The sequence below is a fragment of the Cucurbita moschata genome, unplaced genomic scaffold (assembly GCF_002738365.1).
Source record: "Cucurbita moschata cultivar Rifu unplaced genomic scaffold, Cmos_1.0 Cmo_Scf00078, whole genome shotgun sequence".
Lineage (NCBI taxonomy): Eukaryota > Viridiplantae > Streptophyta > Magnoliopsida > Cucurbitales > Cucurbitaceae > Cucurbita > Cucurbita moschata.
In genome coordinates this window covers 706,018-721,186 of record NW_019268594.1, presented here as the reverse complement: position 1 = coordinate 721,186, position 15,169 = coordinate 706,018, and the positions used below count along the sequence as shown (strand labels likewise).

At 37.2% G+C, this 15,169-nt stretch overlaps 1 protein-coding gene across 1 annotated transcript; it reads left to right on the top strand.

Moving 5' to 3' along the window:
- Positions 1–782: 782 nt before the first annotated feature.
- On the top strand, positions 783–14,212 carry LOC111438611 (exopolygalacturonase-like). Its single transcript, XM_023076479.1, has 3 exons — positions 783–1,067; positions 13,192–13,479; positions 13,625–14,212. The coding sequence occupies exons 1-3, from the start codon at positions 783–785 to the stop codon at positions 14,210–14,212; spliced, it is 1,161 nt and encodes a 386-aa protein (XP_022932247.1).
- Positions 14,213–15,169: the final 957 nt, after the last annotated feature.

The following is a 15,169-nucleotide window of genomic DNA, read 5'->3' as shown; positions in this document are numbered from 1 at the left end:
GTCAAGTTGAATAGTTCAAGTGGTTAGAGCGTCGACCTAACAATACACAGGTCTAAGGTTTGAGTTGAAGAAAATGCAAAGCGCAAAAATACACAAATCGTGGTTACGGTCTCTGCCCCCAGAAATGCTAGCGACAATTGAGTACGACAATTGAGTACAGTGAAATCGGCTTGGGAGGGGAATCAAATCTCGGGTCGATCTAGGGCTCGAATTGTGGGAAGAGATCGGCTTGGGAAGACTTCGTAGGGTCGTCTACTCCTCACTGAGGATGAATCATCCCAGGCCGATCTAGTGCTCTGGACTGTGGGAAGAGGAGAGCTCACCACTCTCGATAGGTACGAACCCGGGAGCAAAGCGTAATAGACTCTATGATCCTGCGGGGCGATGAGCTCACGTGTCTTGCGAGCCAGCAGCTGCACCCCCTGAACCAGTGGAGTTTGCAACACCACGGACTGCGGATTCGACGCTGGATGCCGATCACGATGATGATCTGATGGCCAGGTACTGGAGGATGGAAGACCTAGTGGGAGGAGGTGAACCATCTGGACTGGCGCCGCACGAACTTGAACAAGAGGTGGCCGAACTGCATGCCATCAGCGCAGATGAACCGAACACCTTCGTCGAAGCAGAAAGGAACCCGTGCTGGCTGAAGGCAATGCAGGAGGAGATGACATCCAGCTATGGAGTCTGGAGGATATGCCGCCGGGATAAATGGGTCTTCAAAAACTGAAGCCCAATGAGACATCCAGCTATGGAGTCTGGAGGATATGTCGTCGGGATAAATGGGTCTTCAAAAACTGAAGCCCAATGAAAAGGGAGAAGTTGTGAAGCAGAAGACCCGTCTAGTGGCGAAAGGCTACGTTCAGAAGCAAGGTGTGGACTTCAAAGAGGTATTTGCGCCGGTGGCAAGGTTGAATCAGTCCGCCTTTTTGCTGGCAATCGTGGCACATTTCTCTTGGGAGGTCCACCACATGGACGTGAAGTCTGCTTTCCTTAACGGAGAGCTGAAGGAGACCGTCTACGTCCGACAACCACCTGGCTTCTTGGACAACGGCAACCCCGGTAAGGTACTGCACCTGCACAAGGCACTCTATGGACTTCGACAAGCACCACGAGCCTAGAATGCGAAGCTCGACAGTACCCCTACTGTAACTGAAGTTCAAGCGTTGTACCTCTGAGCATGACATGTACACACACGGCCATGGCGAGCAGCGACTGATTGTGGGAGTGTACGTCGACGACCTCATAATCACTGGAGGAGACATGGAAGTCCTTGGAAGATTCAAGAGGGAGATGTCAAAGAACTTCAAGATGAGCGATCTCGGCGTATTCAGCTACTACCTCGACATCGAAGTGCAACAGAGTACTGCCGGCATCACCATCTGTCAAAGTGCGTACACAAAGAAGCTGTTGGACACTGCTGGGCTAGCAGACAGTAACCCTACAAGAACGCCAATGGAGGCCCGACTCTAGCTGAGGAAGGCCGGCACTACGATGGCAATGGACTCCACCAATTACCGCAGCATTGTCGGGAGTCTGCGCTATCTGGTAAACACTCGCCCTAATCTTGCTTATTTCGTTGGATACGTGAGTAGGTTTATGGGAGCACCTAGGGAGAAGCATCTAGTGGTTGTCAAGCGCATCCTGCGCTATGTAGCCAGAACCAGAGGCTGGGGTGTAAGATACTGCGCAGGGAGAGGAAAGGAGAAACTTGAGCTGGTCGGCTACAGTGATAGTGACATGGCCGGTGACGTTGATGATCGTAAGAGCACCAGCGGGATGATTTACTTCTTCTCAGGTGGTGCAATCTGCTGGCAATCAACTAAGCAAAAGGTAGTTGTTTTATCTTCTTGCGAAGCAGAGTACATTGTCGCTTTGACGGCAACAACACAGGGGATCTGGCTTGCGCAACTGATGGAGGAACTCATCGGAAAAGAAGGCGATCCACCAATGCTTTATGTGGACAACAAAGCTACGATCTCCCTGATAAAAAATCTAGTTTTGCACGACCGAAGCAAGCACATAGAGATCAAGTTCCATTACATTTGGGAGTGTGCAGATCAGGGGCTTATCAAGATTGACTTCATCCGAACAGAGGAACAACTTGGAGACATCTTCACCAAGTCTCTGGCACGGGTAAAATTTGAGGAACTTCGTTAAAAGATCGGAGTTCAAATAATAAGGTAGATATACCACAAGTTTTAGGAGGAGATTGTTAGATAAAAGCCTGAGGTTTCCTTATTTAGCTTTACATGTTTTAATTAGTTGATTGAATATCTTCCTTTTAACATTTGACAAACACGTCATATGGATTACCAACTTTCTAGGGGGACATTTTGAAGTAAGTGGCATAGATTTAGTTAGCCACTCTCGACCATTTTGAGGATAAGTTAATTATTTAAAGAGGTGAATCGGTTGAGAGAGTAAAATCACCTCCTTTTAAGCAAAGTCAAATCTCAATTTTCTCTCTCTATTATTTTTAGGCGTTTTTTTTATTAAGAAGCAAAGTTGCAAACCCTAAAGAGTAAGTTCAAGGTTATCCGTAAGACGGACGGTGAGTTGGTAGAATACTTTGCCATGAACTAGACAACAATCCTCATCAACATCCATTCGCTAGGAAACAAGGTTGAGGAAATCTCCATCATCAAGAGGTTGTTTCAAGTTGTCCCCACCGAGATTCATGAAAATTGTTACCTTCATCGAGCAGTTTGATGACCTCAAGAACATGTCAATTGAGGAGGTCCTTGGTTATCTTAAGGTTCATGAGGAGAGACTTCATGGTTATAGCGACAAAGATTAGGAGAAACACCTTACTCACACAAACAAAAAAACAAAAAAGATTTGGTTGATTTTCCTTTTCAGTGTGAAGGGCGCAGCGGCCACATGAGGAAAATAGAGGTTGTGGATGTGGTTACAATCGTGGCAAGGGACATGGTGGCACAAGAGGTTGTGATAATATCTCCCATACTCATGACAATATCAATGTAATAGCCCAAATATGAATAAACAAATAAACAAATAAAAATAATTATTAAAAAAATAGTTAAAATAATAAAATAATAAATAAATAAATAAAAATTAAAAGAAAAAAACATTTGGTAACCCATCCCTCCTCCTCCCTTCAATCTCTCGCCACTCCTTCCCTGAAAATAAATCTAGCAACAAATCACGAATCTCTTTAAAAACAACTGCAGATTTACCCAGAATTCTTCCTTCCTACAAAAACAAATAGAAAAAGAAAACAAAAGGGTTAAGCAGACTAGCTCCACGGGAGGAGATATGCCATTTGAAGAGATCAGTATGTTAAATCTTCCTTTTATTTTATTTTATTAAATAATATTAATTTGGTTACAATTATTTAGTTTTGAATCAGAGATTAAATGAAAAGAATTCTGTATGAGTTTAGGAAATAAAAAACTAATTATATTTTAGATCTACTAAATTGTTGCAATGATTTAGATCTACTGAATTGTTGCAATGATTTAGGTTGTAATTTTATATGAATTATAGGAAAAGAATATAACCAAATGAATCGATTAAATTAAAAGCTAAGAATATAGTTGTTAACTAAATCAGAGCGAAGACAAAGGAAATAAGAGAAAAATGAGATACAGATAGAAATACAGAACTGTTAACTGAAAAGAAAAATAATAATAAAAATAAAAGGGAAGATTTGGAAGTAGGAACAGATTAATGAAATTGAATAATACCTTCTTAAAAATAATTACAGAAGAGGGGAAAGATTAAGGAAAGATTTGTTGAACAGGATTTAACAGTAAAACAGGAAATATCAGAGTGTAGTGAGCTCCTTTAGATTTTGTCTAACACGAAATATCAGAATTTTACAATGGCCAATCTAAATTAGAGAAATAATTTTATAGAGTTCAAACTTGAAACTGATGTCATGAACTCATATAGGTTGACTTGGATTTCAAAGGACGGAATCGAACTTTCATTAAAGATATATTTGTGACAACGACTTAAGCTAGCCAGGTAAGTGGCCTTACTATCGGCATGGTTATATTTGATGTTGATACGTGCCCTGTGGTTCGGCACGTGTCATATATATTGATATGTGTGAATTGTCTGTGGATCGATATGCTTCCTATATGTTATGTTATGTTATAATATGTGGATTGTATGATAATAATTATGGTACGATGTGCTCTAGGAGATGTTTGAGATAGGATGCGAGAAGGATGCACAAAACGAAATGTAATGATAGGAGTAAGATACGTTCATGAAACGTTAGAGTTAGGTTACATACCGGAGTGCTATGGATAGGAGAGATTGATGAAAGAATACGGTTAGGTTATGGGTAGAAAGGGATAGGTTTGTGATAGATTGATGGAACGATAGCATTAGGGTACGTTCTTGTGACGATATGACTAAGGTACGTCACATAATGATATGTCTGTGATAGGTATAAGAACGTTAAGGCTATGATAAATTAGAGAACGATATGACTATGAAGTGTTTACGTTATTGACTTGGTTATTATCTGATACATTGTATGCTAGATTATTGTGCTTAAGTACGAAATCATGTGAACGTGAATGTATGTTATTTATGCTGCTTAGTTGACGTGATATGAATGCATATGACGATGTGTGGCCCTTGTACGATTATGGCTTGTTGTATGAGTATTGGAATGTAACTGAATGAATTGTATGACATGAAATACGGTAAATTGCATGATACATAACCCCGCTAGGAATATGTATGATATGTAACGAAATGAGAATGAGAATGCCATGTAAGCATGAAAACGTGACACGGGGTTATGTTCATTAAATGATGACGGTAGAACTAGTGGGACCTCATGCATATTGTGTGATCATGCATTTGGGGGGATACCCCTATCCCATCACGAGGGTATGGACGCGTACATCCAAATGGCAGGACAACGATCGTTATGCCTTGCATAGCACTGCCGTGACTGTTTTAGTTTTAATGGGTCTCGGTGGGCCCCAAGAGCATGCCCACCGGCTAGGGAAGTGGCCCAGCGGTGTGCGAACTAGCTGGTGAGCCCATACTCGCACGTATGGGCTGCGTGTCGAGTATATGGTACACGTCCACGATTACCTGTTAGGATTACACCGTAGGAAAAATGAAACGAAACGAAATGAAATGAAACGAAACGATAGGTCCCATCATTTCATTGCATGTGATTGTTGCATTTAACACCATTAGTGAGATCACTTACTGAGTATTTCTTTAAATACTCAAGCCATGTGCTACTACATTTTTCAGGTTAAGGCAAGGCATTTCTGTACGGCTGACGACGGCATCGCAACTCAAGATCATGGCACATGCATAGGATAATGGCATTTATTTTCTTAGACTTAGGATAGAATAGAATGTTTTAAACTTAAACGTTTATTTATTTTATTTCAAGTCTTTTGTTGTGTCGTTTTAAAGATGTTTTCGAAACACGTTAGTCCATGGCTGTGTTTTAAGATAAAGGTTATGTTTTATGGAATTTAAATGAAGTCTTCCGCATTCAATGTTTATGGTATGTATACAGTAGCGACCTTAAATTAAGTAAAAAATTTCGGGTTGTTACAATCAACTCCTTGATGGACAAGACATGATCAAATGTTACTCTTGTGGAAAATGCAGGCATTATGTAGCGGACTCTGCAACAATGAGCGCAATGAGGAAGCAAACCTCATATTCATGCATGACAAAGAGCTTGCACTAATATTGACTGAGAAGATGTCAACCTCTTGACGCTCGATGAAGAGAAGATTATGGTGAACATCCTTGCAGATGGAAAATATCGAGAGGAGACCAACATGTGGTACCTAGACAATGAAGCAAACATTGACATGACCGGAGGTTGAGCAAAGTTCAAAGAGCTTTATAAGAAACTCATTGAAATATGAAGTTTGGCAACAGATCAATTGCTCCGATCCAAGGAAAAGATCCATCTTGGTCCAATGCAAGAATGAAGATCAATGTCTAGTAACCAAAGTATATTACATCACAAACTTGAAGACTAATATTATTAGTCTTGGCCAAATGACAGAAGAAGACAGGAGAGTGAATTTAGTTGACTTGTTCCTCAAGATGTTCAATATAAACAGAGTCCTAAAATCGACAAAAAGCTGCCTATATAAGATATTAATGAAAGACCATTAACATCTTTCATAACCCTCCATTAGCATTGGTAGCAAAAAAAATGGAAGAAGAAACCAGCGGTTTGGGAGAAGAAAGAACCAGAGAACAGAGCTATGAAGAATTTGAAGGCTACTTTAGTCAAGGAAGAGTAATCTACAAGTCGATGTGCTTTATCATATTTATCATCTCAACAAAGGAGACCTAGAAGAAGGTCACTAGGGCATAATAAAAATAGCCTCAAACTTGTCATCTCAACCAAAGAGACCTAGAGGCAAGCCTAAAAAGAAAGAAAAATCTAATGATAACAATGGTGACAATTACAACTTCTTCCGACCCTTTCTATTGAATACCCAGTTGGTTCATCCAACTTGCTTGAGACATGTCCCAAAAAATTGTAAAGAACTTGTATTACTTAAAAACATCTTATGATAAGTTTATGTGCACAAGAGAGCCGTAGAAGAAATTGCATAATGCATAATTGAAATTTTAGGAGAATTATGTGTAGTTATTAAAGAAAAAGTTAGAAAATTTGCTAGTGTTTTATTCCTACAACTTTACATTCACAACAACAAAAATAACTGAAAACATTGTGCTTAAGATTCTCCCATATGAAACTCTCCCATCAAATTATTCTTTTTACTTAAATTATTTGTTTTGGTTGGTGAGTTATTTGAGGTTTAAAGGGGTAAGTTGAAGGAAGATGAGGTTAAACACAATGGTTTCAATCCCATATTCTAAAAAACATAGATTACTAATCAAAGGAGCTTGAAACGAGAGTATGTTTTAAAAAACATCAATAGTAAGATATTGATTCAACAATAGTACTCATGGTTATCCATGCAACTCAAATGATATGCCCTCATTAGTAGGAATTCACAAGTCACTTAAAATTAAGATTGAGTCACATATCATTATTTTGTCAAATACTTATTTTCCAGCTCCGCTGGGCGGCGGGGCCCTGGATGCACTAGCGACCAACACATAGGGGAGTGGTAGCTCGGGTTTTTTGGCCTGATATCCAGCACCTCGCGTTCATAATATCTACATTCAGTTGTGTCCTGAAGTTCGAATAAAACACTCAATTTTGTTCATATTATACATATTGTTTCACAATATACTATAGATTTTAATATAATAAATAAAACATAAAATTAGAGATAACTTCAAATTTGTAATTTGACCATTTTCAAAGTCAAATTACCAAAAAATAAAAATAAAAATAAATAAATAAAAAAAAGAAATATATATATTTTCAAAAATACATGAGACAAATACAGAACTACACAAATTCATATAAGATTTTTTTCTTTTTTAAAAATAAATATTTTATAAGATATATGTTTTTATTGTGTATCTAATAAATATTTATTTATTTTTTAATCAAGTATCTATTAAATAAAAATTTAAAAATTTAAAAATTCAATTAAAGAAAGAAAAAAATAACAATAAAATAAATTTTTTGAAATAATTTTCTAAATAGAATAAATTTTCATTCTCGTTAATAGTGATTTTGGTAAAGAAAATGACAAATTATTGGTCAGTAATAGAATGGAATACACGTTTGAATTCATTAGATTTTTATTTCTAGATAAAAATTAGATTTGGATAACTATTTCTTTCCTTTGGTCGACATTAAAATAATCTGACTTCATTTGTCCTCAAAGCTATTAAATCTAAATAACTGAAAAATTAAAAAGATATTGCTTATTGATAAGTAAAAATAAGGATTAATAAAAGCAAACATAACAAAGAAAACAAAAATAAAATGGGAGAGAAAATAAAAATGTCAGAGTACACCGATAAAAACTAAAATGTTGTTTACTTAGTTGCTCAGATTTATCTAGTGAAAGGAGATCGTTTGTTAAGGTATATACGAGATCTTCTTTCTTTTATCTAAATTTCGTTTTTAGGAAATCACAACCGATTATATCTTAAATTTTTTCTAAATATTTTTACAATTATTTAGTTTCGATTAGAAATTAAGTGCCAATAATTTTATATGAGTTATAATAAATTAAGTTAAGCATGTAACAACCAAGAATATCAACTATTAGACTATTAATCCAATTAAAAGAAAAATAAAGGAAATACATAGGGAAAAAATTAAGATTTGGAAATAAGGACCATTAAAAAAATTGGCCAAAAATATCTTGTGTTTACAGAATTTAGAGTAAGAGGGAAGATAAATCTTCAAGAATATCGGTTTGATTTTGTGAGATAAAACAAACCAAATAACATAGAGCAAGAGTAAATATTTGTTGAACAACAGGTAAAATAGAAAATATGATATGACAAGAAACTCCAACAAATTCTTTCTTATAACGGTAATAATATCTTTTTAAAATCGTAATAATAAATAATGACATCTTTATATTTATATATATATATATATATATTATAACATTTCAAAACTCTACTCATGCGAAATATATTGATGTCATGGATTTATATAAGTTGACTTGGATACAAAGTACAAAATCGAACTAGCATTATGGATAAATTGATGACACTAGCCTAAGCTATGCAAGTAAGTGATTTTACTAACGATATAGTTATATTTGATGTTGACACGTGCTTTATGGTTCTACGCGTGTCATAAATTTGATATGTGTGAATTGGTTATGAATTAATATGACTATGATATGCTATGTATGTATTATGATAGGGGAACGATGTGATAACTCTTACGTCATGCGAGGTTATCCCACGAGTGCCAGCCACAAGCATTGAAGTGCCGCCCAACCAACCGACAACAACCATTACCTTGGATGTGCTCATGAAGACCTCCATGGAGAACAAGGCTCACACTAGCCTAATGCTACAGCCCTAGCTGCCCATCAGACTTCAACATTTAGAAGTCAGAGGGCATGACAGTAGAATCTCGGTACCTAAGGGACTAGAAATACAATCACACCTTTCTTCGATGACGGAAAGGTAGACCCCATAGCAGTAGAAAATTGGCTCGAGGCAGTAGAAAACGTCTTCCTGTACATGAACTGTCCAGCTCAGTATCAGCCTCCTTGTGGCAATTATATGCTGAAAGGAGAGGCACACTTCTTATGGAAAGGTGCTCAAAGGTTTATTGCACCTCATAGAGAATCTATCACTTGGTGTCGGTTCAAAGAAGCGTATCTCTGGAATATTACCCGGTTGTCGCCAGGATGAAGATGCAAGCAGCATTCCTAGAACTAAAATAGGGAGACAAGACTATGGAAGAATATGATCTAGAGTTCAACGGGCTGGCAAGGTTTGCTCCAGAATATGTCACAGAGATGTTGAAGGTTGAGTAATTTATTATTGGTTTAGGGGAAGAACTAAAGGGTCATGTGGTAGCCCAGATATCCTTCGATTATGCTGAAGCCCTCTGACTGGCGATCCTCATTGACATGTCTCACATTGAAAAAATATTGTCAGGATCAGCACAGACACCCAACACCTCAGTCGAGGGGAAGAGGATAGATCGGAACCATCCTGATAACTGAGGAAGAGCCCCAGTGTTGGGCAAAGCTAATTGTCTCAAGTGTCAGCGCCCTTATAAGGAGGAATGTTGAGCTGGAACAGATGTACATTACAAAGGTGGCCAAGCTGAGCGCTTTGCAGCAGATTGCCAATCGACTTGCTGGACAGAATCAGAGGGTCGGAGAGCCCAACAACAATAGGGGCGAGTTGTAGCCCATGCAACCACAACCAAGAGAGTCGACAAACCTGATGCAATTGTGACAGGTACATTACTCGTCTTTGGTCATTTGGCTTTGATACTATTTGACTTTGGTTTTAAGCACTCATTTATCTCTAAGGGATTCGTTGAGCTAGCCCACTTAAAGTTTGAACCCTTAGGAAGGTAGTGTCGCACTGTTGTGATGAGTTATAAATGCTACACTGATAGTATTAAGCATGTAAGACTTTGATGTCATATTAGGTATGGACTGGTTAGGTGAGAATCACAATCTCATAGATTGTGAGGATCGGATGGTGAATCTCAAACTCCCGTTAGGGGAGAGCTTTACGTACAAGGGAACCAATTCCAAGAAAACCACAAGTGTCATCACAACGTTAAGGGCTAGGAAGATGATTCGCAGTGGTCCATGCACATTCTTAGCTAGTGTGACAGACTGCAGTAACGAGCAGACAGTCTCTTCACTGTACATCACAGGGAATTCAAAAAAGTTTTTTAAAAGGGAAATCGTTTCATGCCCTACCACATAGGTAGGGTTCGGCATGTACTTTCGCAGCATGGACAAGTGGAACACAATGTGCACGACGGAGAGGTTTGGTGGTAGGCCAATTATATAAACCATGGACCTAAATCTTTCTAGAATCTTAAAAGGGCCTATAAATTTTGGGCTCAACTTGCCCTCCTTCCCAAACCTCAACACCTCCCTCGCAAGGGCTACTTTCAGGAACACATGGTCACCCATTTTGAACTTGAGGTCTCTTCTACTCAAATTTGCATAGCTCTTCTCTTGACTCTGTGCAGTGTAAGTATTTTCTGCTTAATTTTCTACACTGTTGCGTTGGTGACGTGAACCAACTTTGGTCCCAGTAATTGCAGCGTGTTTACCTATCCCAAAAATATTGGTGTTCGACACCTATGCCTATATAGTTCCTTGAAAGGGGCCATTTGGATGGTTGCTTAATAACTGTTATTGTAGGAAAATTTCATAAGGGGTGGATGTTCGTCCCAGCATCTAGAGAAATCCATGAGATAGGCTTGCAACATGTCCTCTGAAATCTTAATTCAACCTTTCAGTCTGTTTGTCCATCGGAGGATGAAATGTTGTACTAAACCTTAGCTGAGTTTCTAGTACTTTCTGAAGACTTTACCAAAACTGTGAGGTGAACCTGGTATCCTAGTTTGACACTAAAGAGAATGGTACTCCGTGCAGACGTATTATCTCTCTGGCATATAACTGAGCCCACCGATCCACTCGATACGTGGACTTTCCTGAAATGAGGTGAGTTGTCTTGGTTAGTTGGTCTACAACTACCCAAATTATGTTGAAACCATTCTTGGTCTTTAGCAAATCCGAGATGAAATCCATACAAACTGCTTCCCATTCTCACCGAGGAACAATAAAGGGTTGTAGCAATCCTGTTGGGCATTGTTTTGGGGCCTTCACCTACTGAGAAGTCAAGTGTCGACTTATGAAATCCACTATGTTTTTCTTCATCTTTGACAACCAATAACATCCTTTCAAATCTTGATACATTTTCGTACTTCCTGTGTGGAACATATAAGATGTATCATGGGTTTTAGTCATGATGTCTTTAAGCATTTTCTCATCTCAGGAAACACAAAGGTTGTTTTGCCACAACAGGCCCGTGTTTGAAGAGATTGAATACCCCGTTGTCTCTCTGTTTCTTTCTGATTCCACCCTTTGCTGAAGTGCTCGTTAGACTTCTGGGCATCAATAACTCGTTTTTGTAGGGTGGGTTGCACGGTCATCTGTGCTATCTGCGCGGTACCACCTTTGGCTACAACCTCAATTCCAACCCTCTTCATCTCATCTTGTAACTTCTCTTGCTTGGTGATGATTGTGATGAGGTCTCGTCTCCCAGATCTAGAATAACCATGATTCACTCCCATGTAAATGTAAGCTAGCTAAGTTTAAAGAACTTAAGATATATGGTATAGTAGATCCATGATGCAATTGGGTTGGATGAAAGAAAGAAAATGATGTTCAGACCTGGATTTGGTTTATGTCAAGCAAGAACATTTGTTTGAAACTTTGAGGCCTCCTAGATAGTTGTAGAACCTAGGCCCTAACTTTCTAAAGTCTAGATGAAAGATGGTGATAACTTACTAGGTCAAGGATGTTATTAGAGTCTACAAATAGTATATTTACTTAGTATGTTTATACTAACCAAAAACTCTCTATTCTTTTGTAGAGGACTACAAATTGATAGCAAAGGTGGGGGAATGTTTAGGAGCTATGCGATCACGGTTCATCGTGGAGTGTTGTCCTATGTGTAGGGGTTATTGTCCTTTATTTTTTGTGTACTGCTCCTTCGTCTTTATTTTATAATAAACTTTTAACAATAGTTTAGTTTGTAAATGTTTTGTTTCATCTTTTAAATGTTTTGAGGTTTGTTTTTAAACTTTTAATTTGTAAGTCATATCACGATCTATGAATCAAAACCTCGAAACTTAGATCGTGACATTTTTTTTTTGAAGGCTTTGAGTATGACATGGAGCCGAATATACAAATAATGGAGGTGCTCTAGTTTTAGAAGTTCTATATATTTCCAATGTTGTTGCTATGGCTGGTGATTTCTTGGCTTCGCTAGACAAGTTAGTAATCTCGACAAGTGTTAGGAGGTGAGAATTTGAGGAAGATAAGAGTGATATTTTTCCTTAAAAACTTCATTGACATTAATTACACTATCATAATTTTGCAATAGAAGAATAAAATCTCAATGGTGAGAGATTTCTTTTTTGGCTGTTAAAATATGTTATAAAAATAAAGAAAAGTAAACACAAAAAAAATCAATTATATTAGAGAAAAGAGAGAAAATGGGTTTGAAATTATAAGAGATTGGATGTTTAGTGTTCCTTATCATCTTACTTTTCATTCCTAAATGTTATTCTCAACCTAAAGTATTCAATATCATCCAATTTGGTGCGATACCCGATGAAAAAACGGATAACACGAAGGTAAAAGTTTATGCTCGATTCAAACAACTTTTTGTTCATATTTACAATATTAGTATATGTTTCATATCTTGGTAACATTTTTATTTTTTATTTTTTATTTTTTTAAAAGTTTTTGAAATTTAAAAGCATTAGAAACATTATTTTAAAAATACCATTTTCGAAATGGGATACAATTCATTTTCTTAAGTTTTTTTTTTTATTATTTTATCTATTTCAGGTCTATGAAACAAATTTTTAAAACAATTTTTTTCTTTGGATTATTCATCAGCATAATAAATTCTGTAAATATTTAATTTTTATATTATTTATGGTAAATTCAGCCGTTAAATTTTTTTTTTTTAAATTTTCAAATAATAAAATTTAAAATTTAAGGTATTTTGTTGAAAGTAGGTTAGATTATTTGGTTTGTATAGGCATTAAGTAGCACATGGAGAGAAGCTTGTGGACATAACGGAGGTGGTGTAGTTTTAGTACTCGAAGGGAGGTTTCTGGTTTTGCCGTTGGTGCTTGAAGGTCCATGTAAAGGATCCATTGATCTGAATATTAAAGGTGAACTGTTGACTCCAGTTGCCAAGAATTTTGCCATCGGTGAATATTGGCTGAGTATTTATCAAGTCGACAACTTTTTTGTTGAAGGTCCTGGCGGCTTGAACGGCGGTGGTTCTTCAACTTGGTCTTCCAACACTTCTAAACGTCCAATTGTAAGTCTATTTTAAGGTTTAAATAATAATAAAAAAAAAGTTAGATTTGTTAGGTTGCAGTTAAATGGATGCAATCATTTTACATTTATTTTAAATGTACACCAAAATATACTTGTGCATTGATATAATGTTTGGTTGAATGTAGACCATGAAACTTTTTAATGTCAACACGGCCACAATTGCAAATATAACATCGTCCAATAGCAAGTTGTTCCATTTTGCTGTGCATGGATGTCGTGATGTCACGTTTGATCACGTTACAGTGATAGCTCCAGCAGACAGCCCTAATACAGATGCAATTCACGTTTCAAACTCAAGTGGTGTCAACATTATGCATTCAGTGATTGGCACTGGAGACGATTGTATCTCTCTTGGTCCTGGAAGTAAATTCATCAACATGACAGATGTCCAGTGTGGTCCAGGTCATGGAATTAGCATCGGTAGCCTCGGGAAGTACCCAAATGAAGAAGATGTCTCTGAAGTCACAGTGAGAAACTCCACATTTGTTGGCACGACTAATGGTGTGAGGATCAAAACATGGTCATCTTCATTTTCTAGCGTGGTTAGCAAGATCGCTTTTATCAATCTCCAAATGAAGGACGTAAAAAATCCTATCATCATGAATCAAAAATATTGCCTTGACTGCGACAACATTTATGTTTGCCTTGACTGCGACAAACATAAATGTTGTTTGTGGTCGACAGAGTACTTCAAGGTGAAATTCGAGACGTGAGATATGAAGGTATACGGGGGACTTCAGCAACCCAAGTGGCAGTAAATTTTGAATGCAGCCAAGTTTTTCCATGCCAAGGCATAGTGTTGCAAGACATTAACCTCTCCTTCAATGGTGGTGGCCAACCAACTTCCATTTGTCACAATGTGAAAGGCTCTGCTTTTGGCAAACAACTTCCTTCCTCTTGCCTTTAATTACTTTTTGTTCTTCTTAATTTAGATTGGGTCATTTCCATAAGGATTTCATGAAAATCCAAGGCTTCCTTTTTATTATTTTCAATTTAGAAAATCCTTTTGTTTTATTTGGAATCAAATAATTTTGAAGAGTTTGAAGATTTTTATGATTAATGAAAAAAAATGAATAGAAGGAAATAATGTTGGAAGAAAGAAAAGTTGATAAAGATAAAACAATGCCACCTAATTTTAAAAATAAAGCAAAGAAATATAAGCCTATAAAAGAAAAGTTTAGGGACTCTAGGATTCTACAAGTTTGAAAATCATTTGTTTTATTCTATCATTAATTTTTGTTATGAATTTAGTTAATACTTGGTTACAACTAATTAGATTGTCCCTCTTTCATTCTCATGACGAGTTTATGGAATTGTGGTTTTGGCTCTTGATCGGTTTCTACACACGACTATAACTCCTCATGTAGCCACACATGTCATCATCTTATGTGATTTTAGTCAAGCTCGATAGTATGTGTTTATAGATACCTACCGCGTGGCATGAGTACTACTAGGTTCGACTTAGGTCACTGAGTAGTGTTACTGAAGGTACCGATGGAAATAGAAGGAAATTGGGTTCCAATGTACCATTCACGCTGCTAGCAACCTTGTAAACTTTCTTAACTTTTCTTGGATGACATAAAGATTTACTTGTTTCTTAGGGCATCTAGATGGTTCAATTCTTGAACTCACATAATTAGGACATTCTAGACCTGCTAGTCTTATTTTTG

Excerpts from the sequence above, each read along its gene's own strand:
- LOC111438611 (XM_023076479.1), top strand. The coding sequence starts at position 783 with ATGGGTCTTCAAAAACTGAAGCCCAATGAAAAGGGAGAAGTTGTGAAG. Across the intron at positions 1,068-13,191 it reads ACAACGGCAACCCCGGTAAG|GCATTAAGTAGCACATGGAG; the intron begins GTACTGCACCTG and ends TGGTTTGTATAG. Across the intron at positions 13,480-13,624 it reads ACACTTCTAAACGTCCAATT|ACCATGAAACTTTTTAATGT; the intron begins GTAAGTCTATTT and ends GGTTGAATGTAG.